At 36.1% G+C, this 17422-nt stretch overlaps 2 protein-coding genes across 4 annotated transcripts in view; one reads left to right on the forward strand and one right to left on the reverse strand.

Annotated features, from left to right (window-relative positions):
* LOC145660721 (histone deacetylase 8-like) overlaps window positions 1-17422 on the forward strand; it is a 270630-nt gene that overhangs the window by 154329 nt on the left and 98879 nt on the right. The window lies entirely within an intron of this gene.
* The window catches only part of Orc5 (origin recognition complex subunit 5), a 46590-nt gene continuing 29914 nt past the window's right edge, over window positions 747-17422 (reverse strand). Inside the window, exons 7-11 of one of the 2 annotated variants that reach the window (XM_081726089.1) lie at window positions 17073-17212; window positions 11893-12220; window positions 9950-10059; window positions 8946-9018; window positions 747-1416 (exon numbers count right to left, since the gene is read on the reverse strand). In XM_081726089.1, the coding sequence (XP_081582215.1) occupies window positions 8970-9018; window positions 9950-10059; window positions 11893-12220; window positions 17073-17212 (627 nt within the window). In that variant the 3' untranslated portion in view covers window positions 747-1416; window positions 8946-8969. Of the gene's footprint in view, window positions 1417-3786; window positions 4338-8945; window positions 9019-9949; window positions 10060-11892; window positions 12221-17072; window positions 17213-17422 lie in introns of those variants that run through there. The other variant, XM_081726090.1, reaches the window with a different exon arrangement.

Below are 17422 nucleotides of genomic sequence, written 5' to 3' on the forward strand. Positions count from 1 at the left end.
TGGTTTTCCCCGATTTTTCCATTTCTGATGTATAATACGGACAGGTGAGTGGTACCGTTGGAAACGATGCTCTATTCTGAAAAAAGGTATGAACCATGATTCTACGATAACTAGTAAGGAAACAGTAGCTTGATTGTTGATTGAAAGTCTAAAATTTACCTCAAAAAGTGGAAATCCCAAAAGGGTTAGAGCAGAATTTTAATCTGTATCCTTTACTTTGCAACGTCAATTTTAGCGAAAGAAAAGTAATGTCAGTTTTGAAACAGGTCCATTTTCAAAATTCTATTTCTTCTTTGAAGTTTGGACACCTTTCGTAGTAACCAGCTTTTAGTCTCGTGTACCCGATTCTCAGGTCTGGAGCCAGGCACTCAATTCTTGGTGATGGAACCGTGTCCCAATTCTAGGTTCCGGATCCGGGTAACCAATTTTCACTGAATCTGTAACCAGGTGACCCGGATTCGAAATTTTCTGGCCACCCCCTACTACTAATATGAAGTTACCCAGTTTGTCTTAATAACTTACTGCTTATTATTAGGTTCGCAATTAAATTCTGCTGTTAATTTATTTTATAGACAGCAGAAATTCATTCCAACAAATCAAATACGCTACTTCACTGGAAGAAAAACTGGGAAAAAAGAATAACATTAACAATTGACTGTTTTTTAAGTAATTTTGTGTGCTTTTCGAAGAAGAATTCAATGAAATGACCCGTAAATCATATGAAAATGTTATAAGTAAAGCAATCATTTAAAAAATCATCTTTTATTCTCCATAATATTCATATGATTGCTCTTCTCCATAAACATGGTACAGTTCACAGCAAAAAGCCTGCAACATGAGCATGTAAGTTTATTGTGAAGCGACGAAGGCTTTTGCTCCAAAATAAGTGTGCAGGGGAGGACGCCGAGGTTTCTTCTGGCGTGATTCGTGGCACTTAGGCGTTATGTTGATTCCCTGCGCTGTTAGGCGTAGTTTCACAATAAACTTACAGGCTCATGTTGCAGGTTTTCTTCTGCGGACTGTACAAAAGAGATTTCATTATTTTGTATGACATAGTATCAATAAATGGTTTGAAATAGACGAACACAAGAAAGTGTGATATCTTTCATACAACAAATTGTGGTGCTTTTCTAAGTCGACAAATTATATAATACACACTCATACGATAATCCTTACACTTTAGAATCACTTCACAAACAGATCTTTTAGGGAAGTTCAATTTTTTGTATTTTTCTTTACTATTCACGAAGTTCTCACTGATATTCAGAATAAAGCATGATTTCTCACTCACAAACGGACACTTGATACCACCAAAGCAACAATAATTCAAAGTATCTCCTGCTCGGATAAAATGAGCCAGAATTCCATTCACGTCGTTTTTGATCCTGCACTTTCACCTTGGTTTTTCTTTCATAGCTAGAAATAATAAAAAAAAAAAGCTTACGTATTATGTGAGGAAAAAGTAACAATATACCGGGTGTCCCAGAAGTAGAAACTCACTTGTTGTTACTTGAACTTATTGGAGGAGACTGTGATACTTCTGTTGAGGAGAGGGATGATTTTGACACATTGTTGTGACAGCATAACGGTGCTCTACCACTCTTTGCCCGGATTGTCCGTGATTTTTTGAACATCTTTTCCGGGCGATGCATTGGTCGTCGGGGAACAATGGAGTGGTCGCCAGGATTACCAGACCTCACACCACCCGACTTCTTCCTATGGAGACATTGGAAGGACAAGGTATATGCAAGACCCATAAACAGTGTTGCGGGACTGACGGCGCGAATCACACAGAAATTCAACAAAATTTCCGTTCAGATGTGCTGAGAAGCGTGCAGAAATGTGCGTCTCCGGATGCATCGATGTTAATAGCTGCCAGGTGGACTTCCAAATTGAAAACAGGGATTAGATACGCCTACAATTTTGTTTCATGCCATTCTTGTTTATTAAACAAATGTACTGATCACTCAAAAGATGAGTCAGTACTTCTGGTACACCCTGTACGCTGTACATGGCAATAATGGTAAAAGAACGAACGAATAAAAATGAGTTAACAGTAGACACAACAACGACACTTAAATGTCCAAATGCTATTCTCGATACCAAAAAATCTGGTTGTGAAACATGAATCCCGATTTCCTATCGTCAGCCATTGTTTACCAACTGAACAAGTGAAGATGGACTCGAGTACTGAAAGTCCAGCAGACAGATTTATTTTTATCCTATTGGTAAACAATGATCAAAAATTAAGTTATTCAATACAAATAAAAAAGAGGCTAAGCAAAATAAACCTGGTATAAATTTTAATTATTTCTAACGTAGATTCTTATAAGTAATTCAACTGCAATACATGTTTATTAATTAAATACAAGGGGAGGAGGGGTCAAATATAAACGGGATTTTTGTTCCGGAACATCAACAGTTGCTAGGACTGGACGCGCGTTTCTGCTATGTTTAGGCGGGACCGCTGGGAGTGGAGAGAGCGTGCTGTTAGATATTTCCCGCCATTTCGTCAGTACCACTCATGATGTCGGAGCAACAAGTGCACCCCTACATTGCGCAACGCATAATTATAAAATTTCTTGCTCGTGAAGGAGTTAACAGCGGCAGAAATTTGCCAGAGATTGACTGCACAGTTCGGGGATCAAACATTGTCACGGACACGTGTGTATGCCTGACATAAAAAGTTCAAGGAAGGACGAGAACGTGTGGAAAATCAGCAATACGGTAGCTGTGCTCGGACCAGCATAACGAACGAAAACATTCGTACGGTTAAAGGCATTATTGACGACCATCGAAGAGTAACAGTATCAGAAATTTCAGAACAAGTCGGAATCAGCTCTATGGGAGTTGTCAAGCAATCATCAAAAACGACCTACAGTTCCGTAAAGTGTGTCCCAGATGGGTCCCTCACCTTTTGACCGAAAATCTGAAGTTGAGACGTTTGGAGATCTGTCAGAGGCTTAAAGGAAGGTTTGCGGAAGAAGGTGATGTATTTTTGAGTCGGATCGTCACCTGCGACGAAACATGGGTTCACCATTACACTCCTGAATCCAAACAAGCCAGTAAGGAGTGGCGGAGGAAAGGGGAGGCAACACCAGTGAAAGCCAAGACTCGACTTTCAGCTGGCAAGGTTCTTACAACCGTTTTTTTCGATCCGCGAGGCATTTTGCTAATTGATTTTTTACATGAGCGACGCACAATAAATGCTGAGTACTACTGCGAGCTGTTGAACAAGGCGAAGAGTTGCATATCGCGGGAAAAGATGAGACCAATCGATTCAACAGATCTTCCTCCTGCACAACAATGCGCGACCCCATACTGCAACTCGAACTGTCTCGAAGCTACAGGAAATGCACTGGACTACACTTGAACATCCTCCTTATAGCCCGGACTTATCGCCCTGCGAGTTCCATTTGTTCGGACCGCTTAAAGAAGCTCTAGGAGGGCAACGATTTGAAGATGACGAGAGTGTGGAAGAGTTCGTGCGCAACTGACTGATAACATGACCCTGTTTTTTTTTTTTTTTTTTTTTTACAATGAGGGCATCAAAAACCAGCTCATATGCTGGGAGAAATGCATTTCCAAAGAAGGAAACTATGTGGAAAAATAAATTGTAAGTGTCTTCTGGTATTCAATAAATGAATTTAAATAAAAAATAAAATCCCGTTTATATTTGATGCACCCTCGTAGAAATATTGCACGGCTATCACATTTCAATAGGTATACTCGCAGATCAAATGGTTTCCATCGTCTTCAGTTAACAAAAAACATAATTAATTATGAATTAAACCAAAATATTAACTGCAAGTGGATATTAAAAACATTTATAATGGAGCTAATTTAGTTTAATTATCCTTTTATAGACACGTAATATATGGAATAAATTAAGTAAGAAGTACACTTGATAAGCAAATTCAATGAGAATCTAATTGTTTACAGACTCAGTAGAAATATAAACACGTACACAGTACTTTAATTTCATCATTATATATTATTTAATAGATTTATTCATTATATGTGTATTTTTCGTCAGATCTCTCCACATCAACAAGCATTTTTTAAAATATTAAAAGCTTATTTAACTTTCTTTCCTAATGTCTAACATGACCATTTTTTCTCAGTAAATACTTCGTAACATTGAACCAATTATTAAATAAAATGAATACATTGGATCCTTGAAATTATCTGTTCTTTCTTTTTAAAAAGAACTATCACAATAACAGTGACTAGAGGTCAGGTAACCCATGGTATAAATGTTTAATCTTTATTTCTTTTGTTGCAAGTGACAGGCGGTGGTAATTGTAGTACAGTATCATAGCAGCACGGTATACATACTGAAAAAAAAAAAGAAGAATTATGTCTAAAAGAGTACATAAAGTGTTTGAATTAAGGAAACACCACAAGAAGTTACCTATAGGCACATCCCGAATAAATATTTAATTAAATGTCTGTACAGCAAATTGAGGAAAAACTAGGAACGTGTTAGATGTCCATCGGAGTAGCCGACCGACGATTCTCACCGAGGAAAAAAAATTGACGAATATCAGTGCAGCAATAAAGAGTACTTGAATGGCTTGAGTGATTTCCTAATCACTCTATAGTATTGTTCCTTCAATATGACTGCACAGCACATGAATTTTCAAAAATCACACAGTCATATACTAAACACACAATAATGAACTTAAGTGAATGAATCCTGGTTAGTGAGATTCGTTTTAGATTGTAAAACTACGACAGACCAGTTACAACAGAGAGAGAAGGATGGAGATAGAGAAGAAAACGTTTTTGGTCTGATACAGAGTCACTCTATAGAACTCCCCGTACTTTCGCATCATACAGTTTGCAAGCCTTAAAACGTGAGTTCTAGTTTCACTTAGGTGCAAAGGCTTAAATTACCGAATTCTGAATTGAAAACATGAAAAGTTTTCAAGACTCACAGAAAATCGGACATTCAACGCGAAAGGAAAAGAGCATATACGAACTCCTAAAGTATTAAAGGAATTCCGTGAGGGTTTACAAGAAAACGAATGCTGGAATTTAAAGTCCAATAATGCCTTTACTATTATCAGAAAAGTAAACTATACTAAAAACTTCAAGATAAAATCAAGAATTCAGATTATGTTAAAGTTTAATTCAATCCGTTATCGGAAGTCATTCGCAGAGTAAAAAATTTATTAGATGAGTAGATGATTTTTTACCAATAAATCTTCATATTATTGCACCTCCTTTACCAATCAAGATCGAAAATATCTGATACAAATACTCAACTTAAAAATTTGCTAGGCGGTTAACGCAGTAGATTACACAAAACACCAAACAACTTAATATGCCATCAATAATAATTACGAACTGAAATGAAGTATATGTGCATTAGTTAATGCTGGGAGTTAACCTTAATATATGTAGCTCAATTCCTTAAATTTAGCGATAGAAGACACCGCTGCCAATATATGAATAAAATATAATAAAATTATCAAAAAAAAAAAAAAAAAAAAATATTTAACAGACTATAAAAGTTACTGTGTAGGTAGTGAAGTTAATTCGGATATTTATGAGGTGTTCTGTGGCAGTAACCAGAAGTATATGAGATGGAGAGGAAGACACGAGAAAAAAAAAAAAAAAAAGAAAAAGAACACATCACATCAGCTATTCCAAAGATAACGGAGAGGATCCACAAGTCATTCTAGGAGATCCGTCTGTGGCAGTTATGAAAACGACAAAAATCAATTGCTACTTTCTATCTAGAGACAAAAACGAGACTACTTCCATCGAACAAAAAGTACTTTCTGTAAAAGTAGTTTGGGTTCTTGTTGCTAACTCGCTAGATGGAAGTAGTAGTAATATATCTACAGTCACTGGAACTTAGTTTTGGTTCTTCTCGCTAGCTCACTAGATGGAAGGAGTAGTAATATGTCTATAGTCACTGGAACTATCTCGACCTTTCTTGCTTGCAAAGTACCATTTCCTCGATGGTTTCTCGAAATCTCCTTTATTCATTTTCTTCAGTTAAAAACTTGAGATACATGAAAACTTGTACAAATTAAACTTAATGTTGTTTATTTGTTTGTTACAGAAGTTGCCAACGGTTAAACTGTCGTTGAAATAGAACTGTGGCTTAAAATGGGCTACGTGAGCTCAAAGAGTAGTCAGCCAGTCAGTCAATTTGGAAGAAGATAGCGCCCTACTTCAAAGTTACGATAAATTAAACTGCAAACTATCAGGAAAGAAAATATGACGAATTTCAAGCTGATCAGAGAAAATTTGTATCTCATGTAAAGACAAATACAAAGAGAACGCTGAAAGCATCATACTTGGTTAGTTATGACTTGGTTCTTACTGGTAAACCTCATACCACTGCTGAAACTCGTAAAGTCACTATTAGTGGAAATAGTAAAGTGCAGGGGAACTAATAAAGTGCAAACTTGATCTCCAGTGCCCTTACCTAATAACACTGTGCGTAACCGAATCCAGGATCTATCAAACGATGTTACAGATATCATTGAGTATTGGGAATACGTATGTGACATATATCAAATTAACTTCAAGTTTTAAAAAGAAAATAACATAATAATGGGTGAATCACTTTTAGCAATAACAAAAGAACACCTTAATTATTTGCTTCAAAATTTGAAATCTTGCTTTCCGCGGGAGACTCAAAAATTGATTCAAAAGAATTCTGAGTGGATTGTAAATCCATTTCCAGTGACGTCAAAACAAGCAGCCCTTATTGCAGCAGAACATAAGGTCCTTCTAGATGTAGTTTTGGACAGGCATCATTTAAAAGGAAGCCACTTCCCTCGATAATAAGATCAAAAACTAATTTTCTCTTACTACCTCTTGGTACTACATAACTCCGTAAAACGGCATTTTCGAGGTACACGGCTACAAAAACTAAATATCGGGCTTATTTGGACGCAGAAGACGACATACGTCTCAGTTGAGTTCTGTAACGCCAGACATTGACAAATTGCCGGAAGAAAATAAAATCTTTAGTGTAACGTCCCACGTTTATGTCTTGTTTTAGGCTAAGGAAGAGCAAAATGGATGATAATGGAAAAATTGGTGAAATGAGAAAGTGGAAAGACACACGAGTACTTTGAGAAAACCCACGGACATCATGTTGTCCACCACAAAATTACTTGGCCGGGGATTGAACCCGAGATAAGCGTTCTAACACTGAGCCCTCAAATTGCCATAAGAAGCAGCCACGTTGTTCGTATTAACTTCGGGTATACGTATAATGTTGCAATGCTTTTCAAAAATCTTAACAAACTAATTGTTATATCATTTTGTACATTTCAGTAATAAATAATATTGTCTCCAGTTCTCTTTTGGTATTGTTTCTAATAAATAAATTAGTAAAAAATGCATTCCTATTTTATTCATTGGTACTTTAATCCTAATAGACATAATGGATTTTTCTTTTTTTCAAAGATCAGGACAAACAGATAGACCCAAACACCTTTGTGTATCCACAAGAAACTTTTGCTTTTGAAAGAGATCAACGGCTAAAAAAGTTTAGGAACCGCTGGTATACAGGAAACAGTATTGGAACCAGAATTGGCAGTAGATTTGAATAGAGAATAGGAGGAATAGAAAAATAACAACGAAGACGGCACCAATTTTTGCAGTTCTGAATTCAAATCAGAAAACTGCTTCTCCCTATCTATTACCGATTTTTCACTATAGTAATCAGCGTAGTGACTTGAAATAATTGATTTCCACCGTTTCCACTTTGAATAGTAAGATAAAGGTCAATATGAAACTCCTTCTATCTATCTCATACCATGTCGACGAACCGAAATAGCCGTTGTATAAAGCTTCCTATATTTATGGATAGCATCGTCTGGATATCTAGTAAACTACAGGAATTCCTAAAATTTCACAGTATAATACATAATAGGATATTAGGGAAGTGGGATGTGACGATTCTCATTTGAGTGGCTTGGCACATGATACGATTTACTTAAAAAGGCAAACGGTGAATACTCTGGTATGAACCATTAGCTTTCATTTCCTTGAGTCCCCAATGATCTACGAAGTGCTTAATTCGTATCATCTACAGCAACAAGCGTATTTAATAATAATAAAAAAGCTATCTGACACAAAAGAGTACCAAATTAAATAATAATAATAATAATAATAATAATAATAATAATAATAATAATAATAATAATAATAATAATAATAATAGAAAAGTTGCTGACAGCTTTTAAGTTCGCGAATAGTGGAGGAAAAAGTGCTAACCGAATAAAATATGGAAATTGACTTTCCATTGAAGCAGAAAAGTGGATGAATAATAAATTCGCTTAATTCTAATAAAACTTATTCTTATATTTCAACCAATGCCATGCCCTCGAAAATTAGCGCCCGGTGCGAGAGTATACGACAGCGCCCCGTATATGTGACTGAGGTCAACAGACCAACAGCGAAGCTCCACTATGATTGGCGCGAAGCGTAATGAAACTTTCAAAAATAAACCCTGCCTTTCCTTAATTTTGAGCATTTCTATTACTATTTTCCTTCTATTTTATATATATGTGCATATGCATTCTCCTAACATGAGTAACATTTTTTTCCCCTCCCGAATTTTGCGTCCCCTTACTTTGGCGCCGGAGCCGTCGCCTCGCTGGCACCTCCATGGCACAGCACTGATTTTAACCCCATAAGCTAATAGACAATAGTTTCACAGAATATGAGATTCTATATTTAACTAATTTTGCTGGGTAAAATGTCAGCACTGATGCACTTCTTCCAATAGGTCACTCATTTGGCATGATACACTGGAGTTATTTGAACGGAACTCAAGCAACAGTGTTCTTTGCAAATTATTTACATTTAATAATTAGAAGTCACAATTATATGAAGTACTAGTGTGAAATATGCAGGAAAATCAACTCATTCATTAAAAATATATATATACGAAAATATAGAAATTTTACCTTGATAAAGAGATTCTTCCCTCTTCAGGACATAAAGTCATATAAATATTTTGTGATATTAAAGTCAACAGATCTGTAACAATAAAACAAGAATAAATATACCAGATTTTATATTAAGAAAAAACTAGCATAAGAAAGTTAATTAGGAAAATGGAATTTTAACTCTTTAGCACAGAAAAATAAATGTAAGGAAGTAAGAAACTAAGACACATTTACTGTTGGGCACAACAAATAATTAAGATAATATTCTGAAATAAATAACTAAATGCGGTATTAATTCACAGTTATAACAAAATATTTAAACCTGATTTCAATGTGATCTGAACAGGGCTCTATAGATTACATTGTTTCTACAATGTACTCTTAGCGATCGAAAAATCGCTGAAAGAATTTATTGTAATGTAAAACGCTTGAAGGGCAATTTTATGAATAGAGATATACAACTGTGCTACTCTCAATTTCTTATAGATCTTATTTTAAATGTGATACACAAAAGTCAAATTTTCGCTGACAGCTGTGAGCATTCCCAAGACTTGATTATGGAAATGGTAGAGATATGGAAATTAAATGTCTACACTCATAAGTGTACACATTTAAGTTCCATACACCATGTTCCTCCAAATTCTGTTCCTTATCTAAGGCAGGGCGCATATTAACAAGAGGAAGACCAAGGAAGCCAAAGCAGAGAGAAGCAGGAGAGGCCTCTGTCTAGCACGTGCTGAATAAATGGTACGAGGATTTGCTGCATTGCTCACAGTACTGTATCTCGGCTCGGCTGTTCTGTCCTATAGTCAATATACGCCGGACTAAGTCTTGACAATGTCGACAGTTGGCAGCGAAAAAGTTGACGCTTAATATTATTTTTTAAATGATTTTTAAAAAAAATGGGAGGAGAGAAGTGAGTACCTTTGAGTTTATTACTATTAGAATGTTCATATAATTTATTAATAGTCATCAAAATAAATTACTAAATGTATCGTTTCCTTAGCTAGAATACAACTTACTTTGAAATTTCGCTTATAAAACTTAAACTATAAGTACACCTATAGGCAGGCTTTCTAAGAGTATCTTCCCCAACGACAATTAGGTAACGAAGTGCCACCAACGAAGAAACCTAAAAAAACAAAACATTTTATTACTATCCTATTATCTACAATCTCATTCACTTATTTACAGATTGTTAACAAAATAATGGAAACACCTGAACAAAATCTAAATTACCTCATAAATACGGCAGCACGAGACCATCGTGCGTCATGGAATACAAACATATAGTTATGAATGGTTTCCAGAGGTACATAGCACCACACCTTTCCTCATAGAGTGCAGAACTCAGTATTATCAGAGAGATTGGAAGAGGATATCTGCCTCGGAGTGTGAACTCCAGAACAGACCACAGGTGTTCAATAACGTTGAGAACTGGGGAGTAAATGGGCCAAGGGAGGTGTTGTAGTTCACCCCACGCATCAGCAACTTCAGTAGTGTGAATTGGAGCATTGTCATCTTTAAAACCTTCGTCACTGCTCGGAAATAAAAATGAAATTAAAACCCATGGTTTTACGTCCCACGGATATGTCGGCTACGCTAAAGGAGACGGTGATGATGATAAAGGAATGAAATGGTGAAATGAATAAAGCGGGAGGAAACGGGAGAACCCCGAGAAAACCCACGCACACGATGCTTGTCCACCACAAAGTTCACTTGGCGAGAGCTGGGATCGAACCGAGGCAGGACCCCATGCACCAGAGGTGAACGTTCTACCATTGAGCCACCGCGGCCCTACTCGGAATGAATCAGAGGGTGGATGTGATCTTGTAAAATATCCACAGAATCACTGCAAATAATGTCCTGTAAGCGTAAATCACAGGACCCAGAGAATGGTAGGAAGTTGCGCCGTACAGCATTCTAGAACCGTCGGCACGTTTCGTGGTTGAGAGCACATGATTCGGATCACAAGCTTTTGTAGACGTCTTCAAAATAACGAATATAACGAGAAAAGCAACTCATCGGGCCATATTACGCATTTCCACTTTGCAAGTTCTCGGCACTATTTTCTTTGCACTTAAGCGTTACTGGCGGTAATCAGCGGATTGAAAATTGGGACGTCACCCAAGATGTTCAGGTTATACACCTCGCGTCAGACTCTGATTAAGGCAAAAAGCTATTCCAGATACTGAGTGTGAGGTCCAGTTGTTGAGGTCCACAATACTCTTTAATGCTTGCCTTCTCTTTCGTCCAATATTCCTTCCTTCCGCCAACGTAGTTGCTACGAGCTCTGTACGCCATCACCTACACGCCGGCCACCTGGGATAATATTTAGCTTCTTTGAACTCAGAGGGATTAGTTGACAACACAATTGACATTACTTGAGATTAATTGACAAGAGCGTGGTTCGGTTGTATTTTTTGAGGTACTTTGTGCGTATGTGAGAAAAGCATATTTGGTTATCAGCTAGTTTGTTAACAGAAGAACTTATATTACAGTACAATGTTAGGAAAGGTCAGATAAGTTCATGAATTCTTCGACTTCTGTCTTTAACTTTCATTAAATGACTGACGAAAAGAGTAAAATGGCGCTTGAAATCGTATCACATTGTTAAATATTAGGATATAACACAGGTTAATTATTAAGTTACTCTTTAGAATGTTTCTATTATTTTAACAACTATATATATATATAAACTTGTAAACGCAGTAACATTCTAAAAACTTTAAATTAACCAATCTAATGTAAGTAGCAATTTGTTATGAATACTTATGCAATTGTGACATATTGTGTAACTACAGAGCTAAACTTAATTCCTTTAAAAATTATACTGTGAAAAGATGTAGTTTTGAACTTTCCGCCTTTTACTTTTATATGATTCTTGAGGGCTCTACTCTAATATAGGCCGATTGTGAAACACAATCAAAAATGAGTAGCGACAGTGGGATTTTGAATACATTACCTGTGCAATAACGTTCGCCCGTAGCATTGGGATATCATGGTCTAGAATTGAATAGAATATTGACAATAATCGATGGAGACTAAAAGGCTTTGGTCCTATGACATGGCTGTTCACCTTCTCTTTCTTCTTCATGAAGAGTTTTGATTTCTTTTGACTGTTCTTTAAATAAAGGTGTTTATCCAATTTTGAAGGATTATATGATGCCAAGTAGGCTGCGATTAGAAGATATTTCGTATATAACGGTACATTAACATTCGTAAAAGAATATGTAGAATTCAGTGTAAGGTCTCCTTCTTCGCAAGATTTATCCATTAATCCTGCAGTCTGCCTGAAAGAATAAAATGAAATAAAAAAAATTAAGAGCGAAGACTTTCATAGAATACAGCGTTAATTTTCAATTGATTAAATGGGGAGGTCGCTAGCGAGTAGAGATGCAAGGGCTAAAACGACCTTCGTTCAATAAACAAACATTTCCATCGCTTTTCTGTCAGGGAAATTTTGGGATATTTACATATTCCAATCTTACAGTATGCTTTATCTTTCTTTTGCCATTACAACACGAAAAAGCATTCTGAAGAAATTATTTTTAAAAATAATTCATTCTAGAGGAAATAAGGGGGCCGCGGTGGTTAAGTGGTAGACATTCACCTCTGGTGCCTGGGGTCCTTCATTCGACCTTAGCTCGTGCCAAGTGAGTTTTGTGTTGGACAAACACCGTGTGTGTGGGTTTTCTTCGGGTTCTCACGTTTCCTCCCACTTTGTTCATTGTACCATTTCATTCATTTCTCATCATCACCGTCTCCTTTAGACTAACTGGAATAATGTGGGACGTAAAACTTGACGATTTCATTTCATTTTTTTCTATAGGAAATAAAACGCTAGTTCGGTCAATGCAGTGGGTGTTCTAATTATAACGAAATGTTTGTAGAGCTATTAAAGTAGTGACTAACGACAAAAATATTTGATTAGAAAGTTTAATAGTGTAAACAAGAATTGTTCCTAAAATATTGTAGCTACATTTCATGAAACGAAATTATCATTTACGTATATGATACGTAAACTGATACTTCAATTCCTATAGTTGTATGAGCTAAAGACACATTTCACGTATCATGACAAGTATATAACGACCAAATTAATTTATTGACGGCATTAAAATCCGAAAGAGAGGCATTTAGAAATGATTTCAATTATATTGTTATGTTGTAATATCATGCTCAGAATGGTCGTTTATGGCTTCAATTTTGTAAACGCATACTCATATTGCATTCTACGTATAAGAATATCAGAAGATGACAATCAAATATTTCCCGAACGGAGGACGAGTTCTACGCGAAATCTTATGCCAAAGCAAATGTGTTTTTATATCTGTTTCTTCGTTTATGGTCCTTTTTTTCTTGCCTGCCAGTTTGAATCTAAGCAACTCTTAAAAAAGATATGACCAGATGTGTAACTCTCAGGATCTTGGTAAGGCATTTACGCACCTGAACATAGAACTCACAAATACTGAATGTTGTAAAGACACTTCTTTAATTATAGAATCTTTACGGAAAAACAAAGCCAGTACTTGAATAAAAAAAGTTATAAAAGATTAAAAAAGCGAAAAACCACCACAAAAAGCCTTTTTTTTTTTTTTTAACCTTTACTAGCAATGCTCCTCCCCGACAACCTTTATGAAGATGCTTTGTGTGTTGACTAGGGAGGATCGCGTGCTACAGTGAAATTTAGAGCTATGTTGGAGATAGCTCACTACCAGAAGGGCCACCTTTATCGAATTGGTCTAAATGGAGTAGCCAAACTAAGTATGTCTTGGGAGAACGCAACCATTTTCCTGTACTCATGTTGGCGCAAATCATAGTGACTGGTACGGCAACTTGGACACTAGTCCAAGCAGTAGTCAAATTGACCTGAACGCTTGGGACACTGCCAGATAGAAGGCAACGGGAAAGTACCGCTCTAGTTTTCCTTAGTTTGCTGTCAACAGAAAGAGAACGTATGTACAATCGTCTTTCGCAGGTCAAAATATAGTTCTGAAGGTAAAATATACCCTCATTCGGATCTCGGGGGTGGGGGTGGATGGCTTGGGAATAAATATTGGACGAGAGCAACAGCGTGGGGAAGATCGCTGAAGGAGGGAACACAAGTAAGGGCAAAAGGTTTAGGACAGGAACATGGATCGTACGCACCATGTTAGATGGAGAGAAAATTATCTTAAAGAAGAAATGAATCAAAATAACCTAGACTTGATAGGAGTTTATGAAACTAGATCGGCAGGTAATGGGAAACTAGGTGTTGGAAGCAAGAAGTTAGTTATTGGCTAAACTAGTTTAATTTTATGCACATGCCGAGTTTTTAAAAAGAAGAAGAAGAAGCAGATGAAAAATGTAGTTAACTGATAAAAATGGGTTGGATATAAAATATATCTTCGTTCTTTTGGACAAATGTATTTAATGATGATACATGGCGTATGTTATCTATGTTAATACAAGATCTGTGTTTATAGAATAGAAAAAGAAAATCGAGTTTTCACTAGGAAGCGAAGAATATAGAATATTTTACGCAGGTAAGAGGAAAAAGCGGTCGTGGTAGTATGGGAATAATTTATAAGTTCTTAAAAGAGAAGGTAGTTCAAGTAGAATTTGTTGATGACAGAGTTATGACGATAAGACTTAACGGAAGAAAAGCAGAATCTAGTAGTGCCAAAGACATATGCACCGACCACTTCGCATACAACTGAAGAAGTAGATGAAAATTATCATGAAATAGAGAAGAAATTATAGACAGCGAAAAGAGAAGGTGCATGCGTAATTGTATTGGTGCAATTGTAAGAGGACAGGAAGCCAAATATCGTTTTGAGAAAGAAATTAAAGACGAGAGGGACCGGTCAATTTCCGTAGATGGAATTAACTCTTCACTGAGAACACTTGGTTCAATTAGCACAAAAGAAGGTATATATGGAAATCCTCAATAGACGGTCGAAGATATCAAATAGATTATATGATTTATAAAAGAAATCGGAATAGCTTGAAGAAGGCGAAGACCCTTCCCAGGGCTGAAACTTTTTCTGATCATAACCTTGTGCTCGCCAAAGTGGATATTCAACTGAAAAATATAGCCAAAAGAAAAGTAGAGAATACTGAAAAGTGAGTCAGTACGAAATCTTAAAGTGCTCAAACGTGGAAAGAATGGGTGCAAGTACCAAAAGACGGTGAAAGTACATTAAACTGTGCACACAGCAGGCTGCAGAATACGTAGTAGGTCACCACGAACAAGAAACGTTTAAAAAACTGTGGTTACAGTACACATGTTACGGACAATGAGGAAAAGGAGAGCGTGGAAAAAGGTTAATACAGAAGAGGGCAAAAATATGTAAAGGAAGTTAAACAACAAGTTACGAAGGGAAACAGACAAAGCAAGGGAAGAGTTTTACAAAAGAAAATGTGAGAACACAGAATAATTACAAAGAAGTTGGGAAATATGTGGAAATGTACAAGAATGTGAAATCTATAGCTCTTTGGAAGAAACAATGGTTTATTACGATAGAAAATACGAATAGGGAAGTAGTAAGCGAGAGAGTGAAGTCTTACAAAGATGGAAAGAATGTATTCAGAAAGCATAAAATGAAGTACGCAAGGATAATAAAGAGTTTAATATTCTTCAGGATGAGTTTGAGAAAGCATTATGCGAGACTAGGAATATAAAAGCAACTAAGAATTTTTCCTAATCTGTAATGAAATGTATGAAACAGGAGAGTGGTCGAAATATTTCTTGAAGATGATCCTGATATCGCTGGCTAAGAAATCAAACCCAGAGAGATGTGAGGACTATAGAACTAATAGTGTCATATCACATGCAGCGAAAAGTATGCTTCGAATATATAACAGAAGGTTGTGTGGTGGAACAAATGAAGAAACTAACGAGGAATAGTTCGGGTTTAGGAGAGATAAGGGCACGATATGCAAAAGACTTATTAAGAGTAATTAGTGAAAGATGTATAGAAAAAGGAAAAACGTGTAAGTTATATTTACTGATCTAAAAATGGCTTTTGACCGGATGAACTTGGTCTTGTTGATTTAAGTTCTACAGAAGGATAGGCTGGAATGGAAAGTTCGAAGACTCATAAGAAATTTATATGAAAATGAAATCTTTAAGGTTTACGTCCCACAGTTATGTCGGTTAGGCTAAAGGAGACGGTGATAATGAGAGATGAGTGAAAATGGTGGAATGAAGAAAGTGGGAGGAAACGGGAGAACCCCGAGAAAACCCACGAGCACGGTGTTTGTCCACCACAAAGTCCACACGACGAAGCTGGGATCGAACCAGGGACCCCAAGCACCGGAGGTGAACGCTCTACCACTGACTATACCGCTCTACCAATTATAAGACTAGAGCAACAGAACACAAGAGACTGAAATTGATACTTAAATGTATATTGAGATTGTGTTTCATAATCGAAGGCTGACTTATAAGGATTTTGGCCTGGTTCTTTACTGTGACATTTTAAACTACAAATTATTAGTTCACAAATAAATACTAATGTTCACTGCAAGTTAATGCTTTGGAATTCTTGTTAAACGTAATTTCAGCCTTATTTCGCTGTATATTACGATACTAAATAATTAATACGAATTACTGTTTTACAAAGTAATCTACCTTCTTTCTTTTAACGAATATATTTGCAAGCACTATTTTTACCAGAAATAAGAAGTTACACGCCAAACATCTTTTGGCATGCAAATGTCTGCCCTGACATTAAAGTTTATATTAATTAAATAGTACATTTGCAATATATTTACAATCACTGACAATAGATTAAAATTAAAATAACACAAACAATAATATAACAGGAACTAGGAAATCAATAAATTAAATCAACAAGACAGAATATTTGTGGGAGATGCCATGTTACCCTTTGGTTAAAGATAAAGTATTTGACTACTTATAAAGATTACCAAATACTTAATTTTTAAAAGATGTAGGTCAAAGTAGGATCTATTCCATAAGGTAGTAGTTAAAATTTCTAGTAGTAGTTAAAATTTCTTAAACATCTTATTAATAATGGTAGAACATAACAGTGCAAGTCTGCAACTGCACACTACATTAAAAAAACAAAACAATAATAATAATAATAAATGTGTTCTAAGCGTACGATTACTTTTCTAAGTTATCAAATTCCATACTTGGTTGTTTCTCTGAGGAAAACGGCTTGCAGAAGTTTCTTCAGGTGTGGCAGGAAGTTTTGCCATAAACTGTATCCGTCATTGGTTCCTACTCCTCGTGCAAGAATTGGTTCACAGTACCTATCGAAATTTTCTTGAACCTGTAATGCAGACAGAAAAAGAGTTAGAAGAGCATACCCTAAGTTTATATGGTCTAATTACCACTGAGACTGAAACAAGAAAGTTACATGAATGGAAAACTGCACAGTATAAATCACATTTAAAAGGTACATATTTAAATAATTTATAAATACAAGGTACATGCTTAGTATAGTGTGTTTTGTATAAAATTTGACACCTGATTTAAGTAA

This window comes from Thermobia domestica, chromosome 9 (assembly GCF_964235325.1).
Source record: "Thermobia domestica chromosome 9, izTheDome1.hap1.1, whole genome shotgun sequence".
NCBI classification, from domain to species: Eukaryota; Metazoa; Arthropoda; class Insecta; order Zygentoma; family Lepismatidae; genus Thermobia; species Thermobia domestica.